A 14,124-nucleotide genomic window follows, 5' to 3' on the forward strand; every position below is an offset into this window, starting at 1 on the left:
CAGACCCTGGCAGGGCGGATACTTAAGGGAGTACGCCAAACTCCCGCCATGAAGAGGGGCCTTGAACGCGAGCCACAAGTGCTGGAACAATATTCAAAACATTTCAATGTAAATGTCTCACGCTGTGGATTTGTTATCCATCCCGACGCTCCTCACCTCGGGCTAGCCCCGATGCAAGGGTATATGACCCTAGTGCCATTCTGTGTTTTGGGCTTGCTGAAGTTAAATGCCCAGACATCTCTAGCATTTCTGAGGCAGGACATGTAAAAATGGTAAATGGTCAGGCAAAACTGAAGCAGAATCATAAATACCACTGGCAGGTTCAAGGTCAATTGGCTGTAACTGGATTGAGTTGGTGCAATTTTTTAACAGACACTGAGGGAGACTTCACAGTCGAAAGAGTCTGGAGGGATGATGAAATGATAAGACATGGAAAAAGAAGGTGGACCTGTACTTCTTTGGTACATGAATGTGTATCTACAGCAGAAAGTGAAATGAACTGAATGAAAAGGATTTTATTAATTCCCTTTTTCTGAGTACATTATTTACTACAGTATTACATATTTACATTATTACATATTTATTTACATTACATATTTATTTACATATTTACATTATTTTGAATACTTTCAGGACAGACTGACTAGAATTTATTATAGATGAATGACTTTTCATTCAATTATGTACATCTATACAATTTTTTCAGTATACAGTTAAATGCATGGGATAGGGGGAAACACTACTCAACAGGGATGTAGCCTTTTAAAGGAATTATCCGGAGTAAAATGCACTTAGGGAGTACATACGTTGAGTTGACATCAAAATCATGTCATTCGGATTTGTTTTGAGAAAGTTCGATTTTACCGTTTTTAGTCAAAACTCATTAGCCCTCCCCACTTTTTGAGCTGCGTGCACAGAGCACAACTCGCGCATGTTTTATTTCTCCCTAGGCTACCCTTACTCCATATATAGGCAAACATACAAAATGACTTCATTGATTCATAACGTTATCACACATTATAACAGACAAATACAATGCCAAGTTACAGGTAACTCAAAGTAGTTTAGCCAACGTTATCTCGATCCCTCCCCCACCATGTTTACTTTAGGTATCGTGTATTGGGCTACAACTCAACGGAAAGGCTAATAAAAGAAAAATTTAATTCAAATACATTACCTCTAGACCGCCAACAGATTGAGCGGCTTTTGGAATTGCATTTCTCCTCAAGCGCATTCGTTGTTTTAGGTCACCAAATCGTCTTTCCTGGGTCAAGTCATCCGGGTCAAAATGTGCACTGCAAACTCGTAAGTCTCTCTGTTTCAATGTGTCGACCGGCGTGTTCATATCAATTTTTAAAATCAGCAGCCATTGTTTCAAAATTTCGGAGTCATGAAAAGGCAGCCTGTGGAAACTCACAGGATTGAACCATTGCATCTGCGTCCCGCAGCCAGGATAGGCACAAACACGCACCATAACTCCAAAAGTTTGCTCCGCGGTTCAACGATCTGCTCACACACCTCTCCTTCTTCTGTGATGATCACTTCTTCTTCTTTCGGTTTTTATGGTGGTTGGCAACTAACTTTAATGGTGCATTACCGCCACCAACTGGACTGTGGTACTGGAGTCTAACCTTTCCTAATAGGATGCAAACAAATAAAAACAAACAAACAAACAAACAAAACAAAACAAAACAAAAAGATCATACTAAATTATTTTAATTAGTCCTGTATTCCTCAGGAAGCCAATTACATAGTTTACACACATTTCCCCTGTCTTTGCAGAATTTCTTCTAAGTTTAGCCTCAGCTGTTCTCCTTGTAATTGTGAGACTAGTCTTTGTCTTTCTTTCTGATATTTATTACAGTGTAAAATAACATGCTTCTATAGTCTCTGGACTACCACAGAATTTACAGTTGCCATCAGCATGTTTCTTCATTATTAACAAAGTTTTATTTAGACGTGTGTGTCCATACCTCATTCTAGAAAATACATCCTCCTCCTCCTTGCTTCTGTTCTTATTTCTGCTCTTTCCCACTTTATTCTGAATATTATAGAACTGTCTTCCAGTCTGCCCACTGTCCCATAATGTTTGCCATTTACCATTAACTGTGTTTTTGACCATACTTTTATATGTAAAATATAAAAAAGTATTCATACTTTTATTTATATTTATAATTTCTGCTTTGCTGTAGTTTACTTCAACATCTATATTAGAATGTCTAGCTGCTTGCTTAGCACTTTTATCTGCTAACTTATTTCATATAACTCCTATATGAGCTGGTACCCAGATGATCACTTCTTCTTCTTCTTCTTTCATTTATTGGCAGATTGCATCGTTTAATTGTTGTATACCGCCACCTACTGTACAGGAGTGTGTAGAGTGATGCTATTGGAACTTTTGGCTACTCAATCAGAAAGGTGTAAAATAAATCTAGAGATGATAAATAATAACAAAACAGAAACCAACAAATAAACAACCAATCAAAGCAAAACAAAAAATTAAATTCTTTTCATTAACTCAGTATCTTTCAGGAAAGCAAATAAGGCTCTAATTCTATCACCTTGCATTCCTTGTTCCCCAAGAATATCATCTATGTTCTCATCCAATTCTTGCCAAGTTTGTCTCTGTTCTCTGTACCTCCCACATCTAAACCAAACATGACCCACATCTTCCTGTGTTTGGCACTCTATACATAATCCATCACTTTTTCCTATCAGTTTAAGTGTTGAATTTAGTCCTGTGTGTCCCATTCTTAATCTTGTGTACACTATTGCTTCTTTTCTATTTTGCATATTCATTCTTTTTCCTCCAGTGTTTTTCTGATTGTTGTAATAGTGTCTAGCCTTAGGTTCAGCGTCCCATTCCTGTTGCCATCTCTTCATTATTTCGGATTTAATTTTAGTTTTTGCTTCTCCTTTCCCTATTGGAACATTGATTTCTATTTCTTTATTTTTTAGTGCCTTTTTAGCTAATCCATCTGCTTTTTCATTTCCTCTAATTCCAATATGTGCTGGAACCCAATAAAACTGAACCATTAATCCTAGGCTTCTAATATTTAACAATATATTTCTAACTTCCATCAGGTCTTCTCTGACTGAATCACCACTTTCAAAGCTCTGCAGTACAGCCATTGAATCAGAGCATATTAGAGATGTTAATGGTTTTATTTCCTCTATCCACCTTAGAGCTGTTATGCCTGTCATTTATTGTGTATACTGAGAGGTAATTATTCAATCATTACTTCAGTCCTTTTTTAAATTCAGGAATGTAAATTCCTATTCCACAATGACCATTTTGGTCTTTTGATCCATCAGTGAACATTTGAATAAAACCATAAAATGAAGAGGATAGATATCTTTCACTATAATTTGCAAAACCCTGATCATCAGGGCATTCCCTCTTTTCTTTCAGTATTTCTATATTAACCTCTGGAATTGGTAGCATCCAGGGAGGGACTTCACTCAGAGCTATTGCAGGACTATATTCTAAATCTTTAATGCCATACTGCTCTGCTAATTTATATGTTCCATCCAAACCCTTTAGCCTTTGTTTGATACTCCCAACAATCATTCAGTACTGATGCTGCTGGATTATTACTATCCCCCATCAGTTGTACCCTATATGTTAAAGCCAGCTTAGTGTATCTTAAAGTAAGTGGGGCTTCCTAATCATCCTCATCAAGTTCTGGACTTTTTTACATTTGGTTTCGACATAATGCACATGATATTTCCATGTAAGTTTTTCATCCATCCAAACTCTTAAGTATTTAAATTTCACAACTCTTTTCAAAATTTGATTATACATAAATAAATGGTGGTCCTCAGCCATTTTCTTTCTTGTAAAGTACATAACATTTGATTTTTCAATAGAAAATTGAAATAGAAAATTAGGGGCAGCCGTGGCCCACTGGTTAGCACTCTGGACTTGTAACCGGAGGGTTGCCGGTTCGAGCCCCGACCAGTGGGCCGCGGCTGAAGTGCCCTAGAGCAAGGCACCTAACCCCTCACTGCTCCCCGAGCGCCGCCGTTGAAGCAGGCAGCTCACTGCGCCAGGATTAGTGTGTGCTTCACTTCACTGTGTGCTGTTTGTGTGTCACTAATTCACCGATTGGGTTAAATGCAGAGACCAAATTTCCCTCACGGGATCAAAAAAGTATATATACTTATAGAAAATTAAAATCCCCAATCCACTCCCCATTGTTGCTCTAATATTTGAATTTTCTTTTGCATGATTGATTGTTGTTATATATGGAATATTTCTGTCTCTTTTCCATATTACCGCATCATCTGCATACAGTAATCCATCACTTCCTTTTCCTAGTTTTATAAATATATCATTAATCATTAAATTAAAAAAGATGGGACTGATTACACTTCCTTGAGGAATTCCATTCTCCACTGTAAATTCATCTCAATTTTCTAAACCTACTCTGATTCTAAAAGTACGTTGGGAAAGGAAGTCCAGTATGAAATTATACATCTTCCCTCCAATTCCCATTCTATCCAGTTTGATCAATAGCCCTTCTCTCCACATAGTATCATATACCTTTTCTATGTCTAAAAACACGGCCACCATTACCTCCTTCATAATCAGTGTTTTCTCCACTTCATTACACAACTTCATCAAAGCATCTGCCGTAGATCTACCCTTTCTAAATCCAGTTTGATAATCTTTAAGAACACATTTCTTCTCCAGAAAATAATTTAATCTTGCCACTATCATTTTCTCCTTTCCTAAATGTGACGTCAATGATAGGCCTGTATTTCCCTGAATTGCTTGGCTCTTTTCCTAGCTTAGGGAAAGGAAGAATAATTGCCTTTTTCCATATCTTTGGTAGTTTGCCCTTATTCCATATGTTATTGAACAATTCTAATACCTTAACCAATAATCCATCAGGTAGTTGGTATGCATCTGCATCTAGTATATGATTTGACTCTTGTTTAGCATTTAATATATTTTTATTTTCCTTCAAAATTTCCTCTTTTCTCTTTTTGAACATTTCATAGGTGATTTCCTTTATGAATGTCAGCAAATTTCCCCCCCAACATATTTGCTTTATCAGCATCTGAAATAGCTTTATTTCTTCCATCATTTAACACTGGCATTTGCGATGGTTTATACTTACCTGTCATTTTCTTCACCATCATCCACATCTTATCCAAAGTTGTTTCTCTTCCAATTGTTGAACAAAATTGTCTCCATGCTTCTTTCTTGGTTTCTTTAATTACCTTCCTTGATAGAGCTTTTTTCCTTTGATTATCCATTGTTAAAGTATTACGTAGTTTCTTAAATGCTTTATTTCGATCTGCTACTGCATCTGTGCATTTATCATTCCACCATGGTACATTTCTTCTTTTGTTTTGGCTTTTACTAATTGGTATACTCTGACTTGCTGCACTTAAAATAATATTACTTAAAGACTCATTCATTCTATCTATCGACTCCTCCAGGTCTAAAGATTGATTATTTATTTGATCATTACAACATTCCACATACTTAACCCAGTTGGTAGCCTAGAAATCTAGACGCACCCTAGCGGCGGCAAATTAATTTGCTCAGCCTGTACGTCTAGTATCAAACCATAGGGATTTCTATTGGCTAACACCGTGAATGTTATTCAATCACAGCGCTCTATTTTATTAGAGAGTCTTAAGGCGGGCTTAACAGGATAACGACAGTCCTGCGACTGTGAACAACAAGGAAGGTGGCTATGGCGAACGAAGAGCGGTTGTTTGAATCGGTGTTGGCGTCAACTTTGGAGAAGTTGGACTTGTGCTTTTCTTTGAAAGTTGAGCAACACAATGCACTTAAGTCATTACTTTCGAAGAAGGATGTATTTGCCGTTTTGCCGGATACGGATATGGTCGTAGCGCTGGCCTATTGCATGCCTAGGCAGTTTGAAAGACAATTCTCTGCCCGCCCCTTGGATTAAGCGAGGTGAATGGTTCGATTCCAGACTATACATTCAATGATATAGGATGGCCTGCCAGGCTACCCAGTTGGCTTTCTGAAAGCACCATTTGTGGTTTATATAACTTTGTTGTATATATACATTTGTTTCTATCTTGCATGGAATTGGAAAGTGATCACTACCAATACTTGTATTTTGATCCACTTCCCATTCACATCTATTAGCTATTTTCCTATCCACTAAAGTTAAGTCTATACATGATGTTTCATTTTTATATATATTTATACGTGTACCAGTGCCATTATTTAAACACAGCAGCATTCTCATTGATCATTTCTTCTAAAATTTCTCCATTTGCATCTGTTATTTTGCTTCCCCATAATGAATTATGGGCATTGAAATCCCCACACCATATTTCTCTATGACCTTTTCCCTTATAAATACTCTTCATTAAGTCATTTGATAGTTCTTTACATGGATTATAATAGTTGATAATTATCAAATTACCTCTATCCTCTTTATTAACTATCTCAGTTACAATACATTCATATCCTTCAGATACCTTTATTGGGCTGTATGATATTCCTTCTTTAACAAATGTCAAACACCCCCCTCCTCTATCTATCTCTCTATCATATCTTATACTATTGTTATCCTTTTAAAACAAAGTCTAGTTGTGGCTTTAACCATGTTTCTTGGATGCATATAATATCAGGTTTAATTGGTAAATAATTTACATAACTTTTGAATTCCTGTCCATTTGCAATTAAACTTTGTGCATTCCACTGAAGAATAGAAAAAAACATAATCCATGTATTCCATCATGATTAATATTTAACATTTCATGCACTTCATCAGCCTTTGCTGATCCCCAAGTATATTAGCTGCTTCCACTACTGATTTTATTCTATCACTTTTCTTAGTGTGCTGTATAGTGACATTGACTACTGAACAAATGAATGCAACAAAATTGTTCTTGTTTACCAACATTGTATCTTCTGATACTTTAGCCTTATATTCATTAATTTCTGAGATAGCAGTGTGTATGATTTCCTGCTGCGTTCTTTCCCTATCATGACCTCTGTCATTCTCTCTACCTTTGTCGAGTTTCAGCAGAGTCCCTTCTTCTGCTCTGTTCTGGTGTATAGGCAGGCCTCTGATTGATTCTATTATTATCATTCACTTTCTTAATTGCTTCTGCATATGCCACTTGATGTGTAACCTTATATTTCTGAATTTCTCTTGCCTCTTTTTGCTTTTCACATCCCCTATAAGCTACACTATGCTGGCCTCCACAATTACAGCATTTTAATTCAGTTATTTCCCCACATTTACCATATTCATGTTCCCCTCCACATTTAGCACATCTGATCTTGCCTCTCTGCATTGTGCTGCTACATGTCCAAACCTTTGACATTTAAAGCATCTTAATAGGGGTGGGATGTATTCCCTCACTGGATAACTCATATATCCCATTTGAACTTTAGTAGGCATTTCCACCTTAAAGTATAGCAAAATCGACAAACTCTCAGCTTTCTCTATTCCTTTAGTCAGCCTTTTTGCATCCATAAGTTCACCTCCTTTTAGACTATTTTTGATTTCATCAATGGAACAGATATCGGTATTCCTGTAATCACTCCTCTTGATTTTGATGTTGCACCTGGTATGTGTGATGTGATCTTGACCCCATTTAGTTTTTCTTTGCTTAGTACTTTTTTACGCTGTTCTTCAGATGCTGCAAATATAAGCAATCTACCATTTCCCAAGAATCTGGCATGATTGATTTTGCCTATCTCTTTCTCAATTGTTAGGCCTACATGAATTGGGTGTAAATCAGGACCTCCATGTTGATCAAACACTACTACAACTTTAAATGTTTCACTTAATTGTTTATTAGCATTCTTCTTAATTCTGCTTTCTTCAATCTTACTCCGTTTAACAGTGTCTAACGACTCACGCTACTACTGGAATCCGACCTCTAACCTGCTTTCTCCTAACTTCTTCCCAGAACATCTCATTATCTTTATCCATAGTCAATGGGTCTAAATCTTTGAGATCCTTCAAATAACCATCTGATTTTGCTGCCATCAATCACTCCACATTCACTGTACAGTAAAGCTTTTTATTTACCAACTCCGAATGATACAAACAGAGCCGGTCTACGGAGAGCCTTGCCACTCCGTATTAAGTCCCATTGTACCGAGAGTACCATGAGTGCAGAATGAATGGGAGCTAGACGGCTAAATTTGTCTCTTTCACCTGATTGTCGTTGACAAATCTCAGATTTGATTGTAGTTTGTATAACTTCAACATGGGTTATAGGTCAAAAGTTAAATGAACGAGTACTTATGTCCTTTTGATTTCTTACAGGTTGGGTGTTGTTGCCCATAACACTAGCATTGTGCTAATAAATGACGTCATTGACACGTTTGAATCCGCTCAAAATCCTCTTTTCTCGGGTTATACATTTTTTTCAAGTAATTTGAATATTGTATTCGAAAGGGGGGGGGGGGGGATAACACTAGCATTGTGCTAATAAATGACGTCATTGACACGTTTTAAATGCTTTTTAGAACAATTAAGTGACTTAAAAATAAATGTAAAAATTATAATACTCAACCAACTGTATTTTCTTTGCCCCCCCCCCCCCCCCTTTCGAATACAATATTCAAATTACTTGAAAAAAATGTATAACCCGAGAAAAGTGGATTTTGAGCGGATTCAAACGTGTCAATGACGTCATTTATTAGCATAATGCTAGTGTTATGGGCAACAACGACCCAACCTGTAAGAAATCAAAAGGACATAAGTACTCGTTCATTTAACTTTTGACCTATAACCCATGTTGAAGTTATACAAACTACAATCAAATCTGAGATTTGTCAACGACAATCAGGTGAAAGAGACACATTTAGCCTCTAGCTCCATTGACTCCCATTCATTCTGCACTCATGGCGATCGCCCCCAGTGGAACTCTGGTGGAACTGCAACCAAAATTCGGTACAATGGGACTTAATACAGAGTGGCCAGGCTCTCCGTAGACGGGCTCTATTGAAAACTTTATCAGCTACATACACAGCCAAAAATGTTACTTACTTTCATCGGTGGCCACCAATGGTGCATTTCTTCCGAATGCTGTGGAGTTGACCCTAACTGACCTCAATGTTGCTAGTAATGACATGTAACGTGAGGTCGTGCATGGATGTGATGTCTCCGTCCTGCAGGCTGTAGCCAGAGCGCTCTCAACTCCGCTGCCATGTGTGAATAAACAAACGTCCTCTTGATGTCCACGGTATAACGTTATTGTCAGGTCCTTGAAATGACCAAATGCAAATATCATCCGAGGGACCTGACTGTGACGTCCCCAGAAAGTCCTGCACCGGACGTCACGCAATAACCAAAGGATAACTTGCTCTGGACGTCAATAAGGTCACCGGAACGTCCGCTAGAGAACATGACGTTCGGGACCAATCGGGGACGTCGTGAATGTCCGCATAAGGTCCGGGGGACGTCCCGTGTTTGTCGGGAAGCCACTTAAATCGGTGCTATACTATGCTATGCAATGCAATAAGTTTTCATCATATTTTCGACGTTTGGCTTTGTTGCCCATATCAGGCTGTGATACCGTGCAGCGATAAAATGTGACAAATCTGTCCATTTTAAGTTAGCTATCGGAACGTCACATGTATTACCGTCACGTATGCTATAAGCTGTAAGCTCTTTAGACAGGTATTATTACAGACAGCGTAATAGCATTGCAATAGCATTGCAATAGTCTATCCTTGAGGTGACAAAGATGTATTTCTTGGCATCTGGTAAGAATAAGGACTTCCTTATCTTTAAAAAAAATTCTTTAAATGGTAAAATTAATTTTTGGTGATCTGTTTTATGTGATTATTTAGTGCTAGGTCCTGGTCAATTATAACTCCTAGGTTTTTAACACTTGTGGATGAGGTCATTGAAAGATCACTATATGTAGCCTGTGATGTGGATAGGATATCCCTCATCTTTTTAGAACCTAAAACCATGACTTCTGTTTTATCTGACTTCAAAAGCAGGAAATTATTCGTCATCCATGTCTTTATATCTCTTACATGTGTCAAGTTTGGCTAAAAGGGTTAATTCATTAGGTTTCATGGAGAGGTATAGTTGTGCATCATCTGCTAAACAACAGGGGCCCCAGTACTGAGCCTTGAGGCACTCCATATTTTTTACCATAATCTGGGTAGATGGTTTATTATGGACCTGTACAAATTGTTGACGGTTAGGAAGGTATGATCTAAACCAAAAGAGTGCTGAGTCTTTGATGCCTATCAAATTTTCAAGCTTAGTATGTCATGGTCTATGGTGTCAAAGGCAGCGCTGAGGTCCAGGAGGACCAGTATTGATACAAGGCTAGGTTTTTTGAGGGAGGGCTTAAAGGTGCGATTTGTAGGATTGTTACCGAACGTTCTGTAGGCCAAAATCAAAAAACTGGTGAACGTTCTCAAGACTACCAGACGCGAGCCTCTTCTGGGTTACCAGATGTAATGAAGACTTAGCTAACGTTAGTTGACCTGCATCTGCTTTAACGTTTCTCCAACCATGACCCAGCTACACATTACGGAAACAGTAACAAAAAATACCTCTCTAACCAACGTAACATATTTAGCTGAAGTTAGCGATGCAGATGAAGTTTAGCCTAGGCTACCTGAGAAATATGGCCAGCTCTGCGTCAGACTTGATATTCTTTGTTTGACAAAAGACGTCACCATCTCAGGAAGCTCCTCCGATGTCCACTTAATTTGTTTCTTGTTTTAATTTTGGAAATTTTCCTGCCTCTCGTAGGCGTTCATGACTACAACTGACAGCTGTTGACAGTTGGCCTATGCTAATTTGGCAACCCAAATAGGAGGACGCGCTAGCCCATTATTAATACGCTATTCTAGAATTAATCGTTCAAAACATAAATGAAAATTCCGCCCCGTAACTCATTTTTTTCATGGGTTTTACGGGTTAGAGTCATGTTGTCAAATAAGCCATTACTTCAATTCATCGTGTTTCCTTACTCTCTGACAACATATGGTGATCATTTTTGGAATGGTTACAGTTTATTTTCCATTATTTCCTACATACTGGACCTTTAATAACTGATGTCTGAAACGACTGCGGTGCCCTGATTGGGCACTGAATTATTTATAATCTAGAGCAAAACATTATCCAGAAAGAGGAGAGCAGTCTTAAGAAGGTGAGTAGGAATAGGGTCTAGTAGACTAGTTGTAGATTTTGATGAGAAAATTGTGGAGGTGAGATCTAATATGTTGTGTATATGTAAATGAATTAAACGTTGTTCGAGGTCTCATCTGTGATTCTGTTATGTTTTTGCTATCTTTCAGCAATGGAGTGTGCATTTGGTGAAACTGATTGGTTATTGATTTTATCTCTAATTGTTTGACATACAATCATAATACTGACATACAATCATACTGTTGAAAATAACTGTTTTGTGAACTTTATTCAACATAGCCAGTGATTTAGGCGAAATGTATGGTGTTAATTACAATGAAATATACAATTTAAAAAAATAGGGTTGAAACAGGTAAAAAAAAATGGAGACATAATTTTTCTCCATGTTCAATGACCTCTAAAGACAGCCCAACCACTCTCCAAAAATTAACATTTCAAACCCACAGAAACCACATAGGTCCCCTGACTAATTGAGGGGTAAAGCTCCATAGACCTCCATGCATTCTGAGCTCGCCTGCGAGCGCCCTCAAGTGGAATCTGAGGGGGAACTGCAACCAGTCCAGAAACCGGAAGTAACCAGACGGTGCCAATTCTCTTCCTATTAGACATTCTCTGATAGGCTATGTTAGGTGTTTTCTGTTCTATGGCCATAAGCCTCTAATTAGGCTAATAAGCTGGGCTTTGTTGTACAAGACCAAACTACGACGAACAATTTGTGATAGTCTAGCCTGAAAACAGTTGAACCGAATTTTTGAAAGGCTTGGGCATTTTTAGTCGTGCGTCACGAATGGAGTTGGTCTGGTTAATCTTATTCCGTGTATTAGTAAATAAGCGGCCTATTTGCAAGCTGTTAAATTGGTGGTCTGTGTAAGGGTACGGGTTAGGCAGATGCTGCGCTCAAAAAAGAGCTAGGAAGGATAGGCCTGCGTAAATGCTCTGCGATTGTATTTATTTAGAAACCTCTACAGAAACCGACTTTCTTATTAAGTTAGGCCTAATAAGCAGTCTCTTTGATGCAAACACATAAACGGTGATTTGTTGTCAGAATCATTAGAAGTGTGCAAGGTAGGCTATGAATGAAATTTGATGTCACGAATTAAGATCTGCCCTCGAGAGCTGAAGTTCTCGATATCAACAGGACAGGACTGTTGGCGAAAAGTCCTTGCACTCTAGGCTTGGATAGGGAGACAAAGGCTCAGTCGTTGATTGGTTGGTCTCTCCACGTCCGCAGTCACCTCGTAGCGCAAGCAGCCAAGCCTTCCATTCACATGTAAATGGGGCCTCATAAATGCCTTCTACAATTGCCCACTTTGCACAGTATATGTAGTGCTTGTTAGCGCGCAGTGTGTGGATCTTTGTCTCTAACGGGGCTCGCCTACCATCTGCCATCTGCACCATTCAAGATCGTAACGGTAGTCTGCATTCTGTTCTCGACTCCATTCCACTGTACGGGATAGCAACATGGCCCCTACCTCTAAATCGGAACTCAGTCGGAGTGAAGACGAATATTACGGCATTAAAGGAGATCGAAAGGTAAGAATTAAAAATGCGTTAGAATAGAAATACCGTGTTTACAAGTGGTTTGAGTCTAATAGTGTCCATCTGCTAAAATAATTTAACAGACGAGAAAGCCATTGGTGGAGAAAAAGAGAAGGGCACGCATCAATGAAAGTTTGCAAGAGCTCAGAACACTGCTGGCAGACGTAGATGTAAGTTATTCTTCTAATGTATAGTAGCCTACACATTTTCAAGTAGCCTAGGTCAGTTTATAAAGCGTTAACCTCAGCCGAGGTGCAAAGCACAAACCTCTGGTGTTTAATTTTTTCTCAACATTTTTATCATTAGGCACCATCAAAAATGGAGAATGCTGAGGTTTTAGAGATGACTGTTAAACGTGTGGAGACCATTCTTCAAAATCGTGCGAAAGGTTTGTGACCTAAGCAAATAAAACATAGTTCCGGTCATTTAGAGCGGGGTTGTATTCGCTTGACACTCTTGTTTTGATTTCAACAGAGACGGAGAATGTTAACCGGGAGGCAAGTGAAAGGTTTGCAGCTGGGTACATTCAGTGCATGCACGAAGTCCACACTTTCGTGTCCAACTGCCCAGGGATCGACGCCACGATAGCAGCAGACCTCTTAAACCATCTTTTAGAATGCATGCCTTTGAATGATGAGGATTGTTTCCAAGATCTTCTGTCGGATTTGATGTCAGACTCACCGAACAGCACTTCAAGTGAAGCAATGCTGTCACCTGGGGGAAGAAGTGGTTCCAGTGGAAGCACCTCTGCCCTCTCACCGTCTCCCTCTACTACCTCCGATGACCTCAGCTCCGACCTGGATGAGACGGACAGTGAGCAGAGTCACATCTCTACAGATGTGGAACACCAAGACACCCCTAGCACTGCAACCATGTATTATTCTAAGTCCATGTGGAGGCCTTGGTAGCCAAAGTGTGACGACTTTAATTGTCTTAGAGAAAGAGATCATTAATTTATGAAATGGAATATAATAAATTAGCCTAGGCAGTTAAAGGCATTAGGCCATATTTGAACACGTTCACTACTAATTTGCCTAGTGGGTTCTTAAAAGCTCTTTTCTTCCATGTGAAAACTTTGTATGCATTCGAATAATCGTTTGTATTTAATGTTTTACCTAGCCTATGTATTAGCATTTGTTTGGTCTTTTTGTATGATTGCTGCGCACAGATGTAAATATTTAATTGTGAGGCTTTCCTAAGTAGGCAGTGGGAAATAGTAAGTGGACCGGGCTACTACATTACAACTGTTTTATCACATTGTATCAATTAAGTGCTTGCTCGCCCATGACCACATAAAGATAACTTAATTTCCCTGACAAGAGATTCAATTTTGACTTTCATTAAATGCATTTCCTTAACCCACGTTTCACACTGACGTTGTTTCCTTTCATCATGTAATTCATAAACCAGCACCACATAAGGTTAACAGGCATTCCATTAGGCCGCC

The 14,124-nt window shown here is 38.6% G+C and overlaps 2 protein-coding genes across 3 annotated transcripts in view; one reads left to right on the top strand and one right to left on the bottom strand.

The window, feature by feature from the left end:
• LOC121717907 (zinc finger and SCAN domain-containing protein 2-like) overlaps window positions 1–1,545 on the bottom strand; it is a 34,907-nt gene extending 33,362 nt beyond the window's left edge. For both annotated transcript variants that reach the window (XM_042102627.1, XM_042102636.1), the window contains exon 1: window positions 1,178–1,545. In XM_042102627.1, coding sequence (XP_041958561.1) covers window positions 1,178–1,474 — 297 coding nt within the window. In that variant the 5' untranslated portion in view covers window positions 1,475–1,545. The remainder of the gene's footprint in view (window positions 1–1,177) is intronic.
• A 10,166-nt stretch (window positions 1,546–11,711) lies between these two features.
• hes6 (hes family bHLH transcription factor 6) lies at window positions 11,712–14,031 on the top strand. The gene is made up of 4 exons (XM_042091424.1): window positions 11,712–12,671; window positions 12,761–12,847; window positions 12,984–13,065; window positions 13,152–14,031. The coding sequence occupies exons 1-4, from the start codon at window positions 12,600–12,602 to the stop codon at window positions 13,583–13,585; spliced, it is 675 nt and encodes a 224-aa protein (XP_041947358.1). The 5' UTR covers window positions 11,712–12,599; the 3' UTR covers window positions 13,586–14,031.
• Window positions 14,032–14,124: the final 93 nt, after the last annotated feature.

This window comes from Alosa sapidissima, chromosome 1, assembly GCF_018492685.1.
Source record: "Alosa sapidissima isolate fAloSap1 chromosome 1, fAloSap1.pri, whole genome shotgun sequence".
Taxonomy (NCBI): Eukaryota; Metazoa; Chordata; class Actinopteri; order Clupeiformes; family Clupeidae; genus Alosa; species Alosa sapidissima.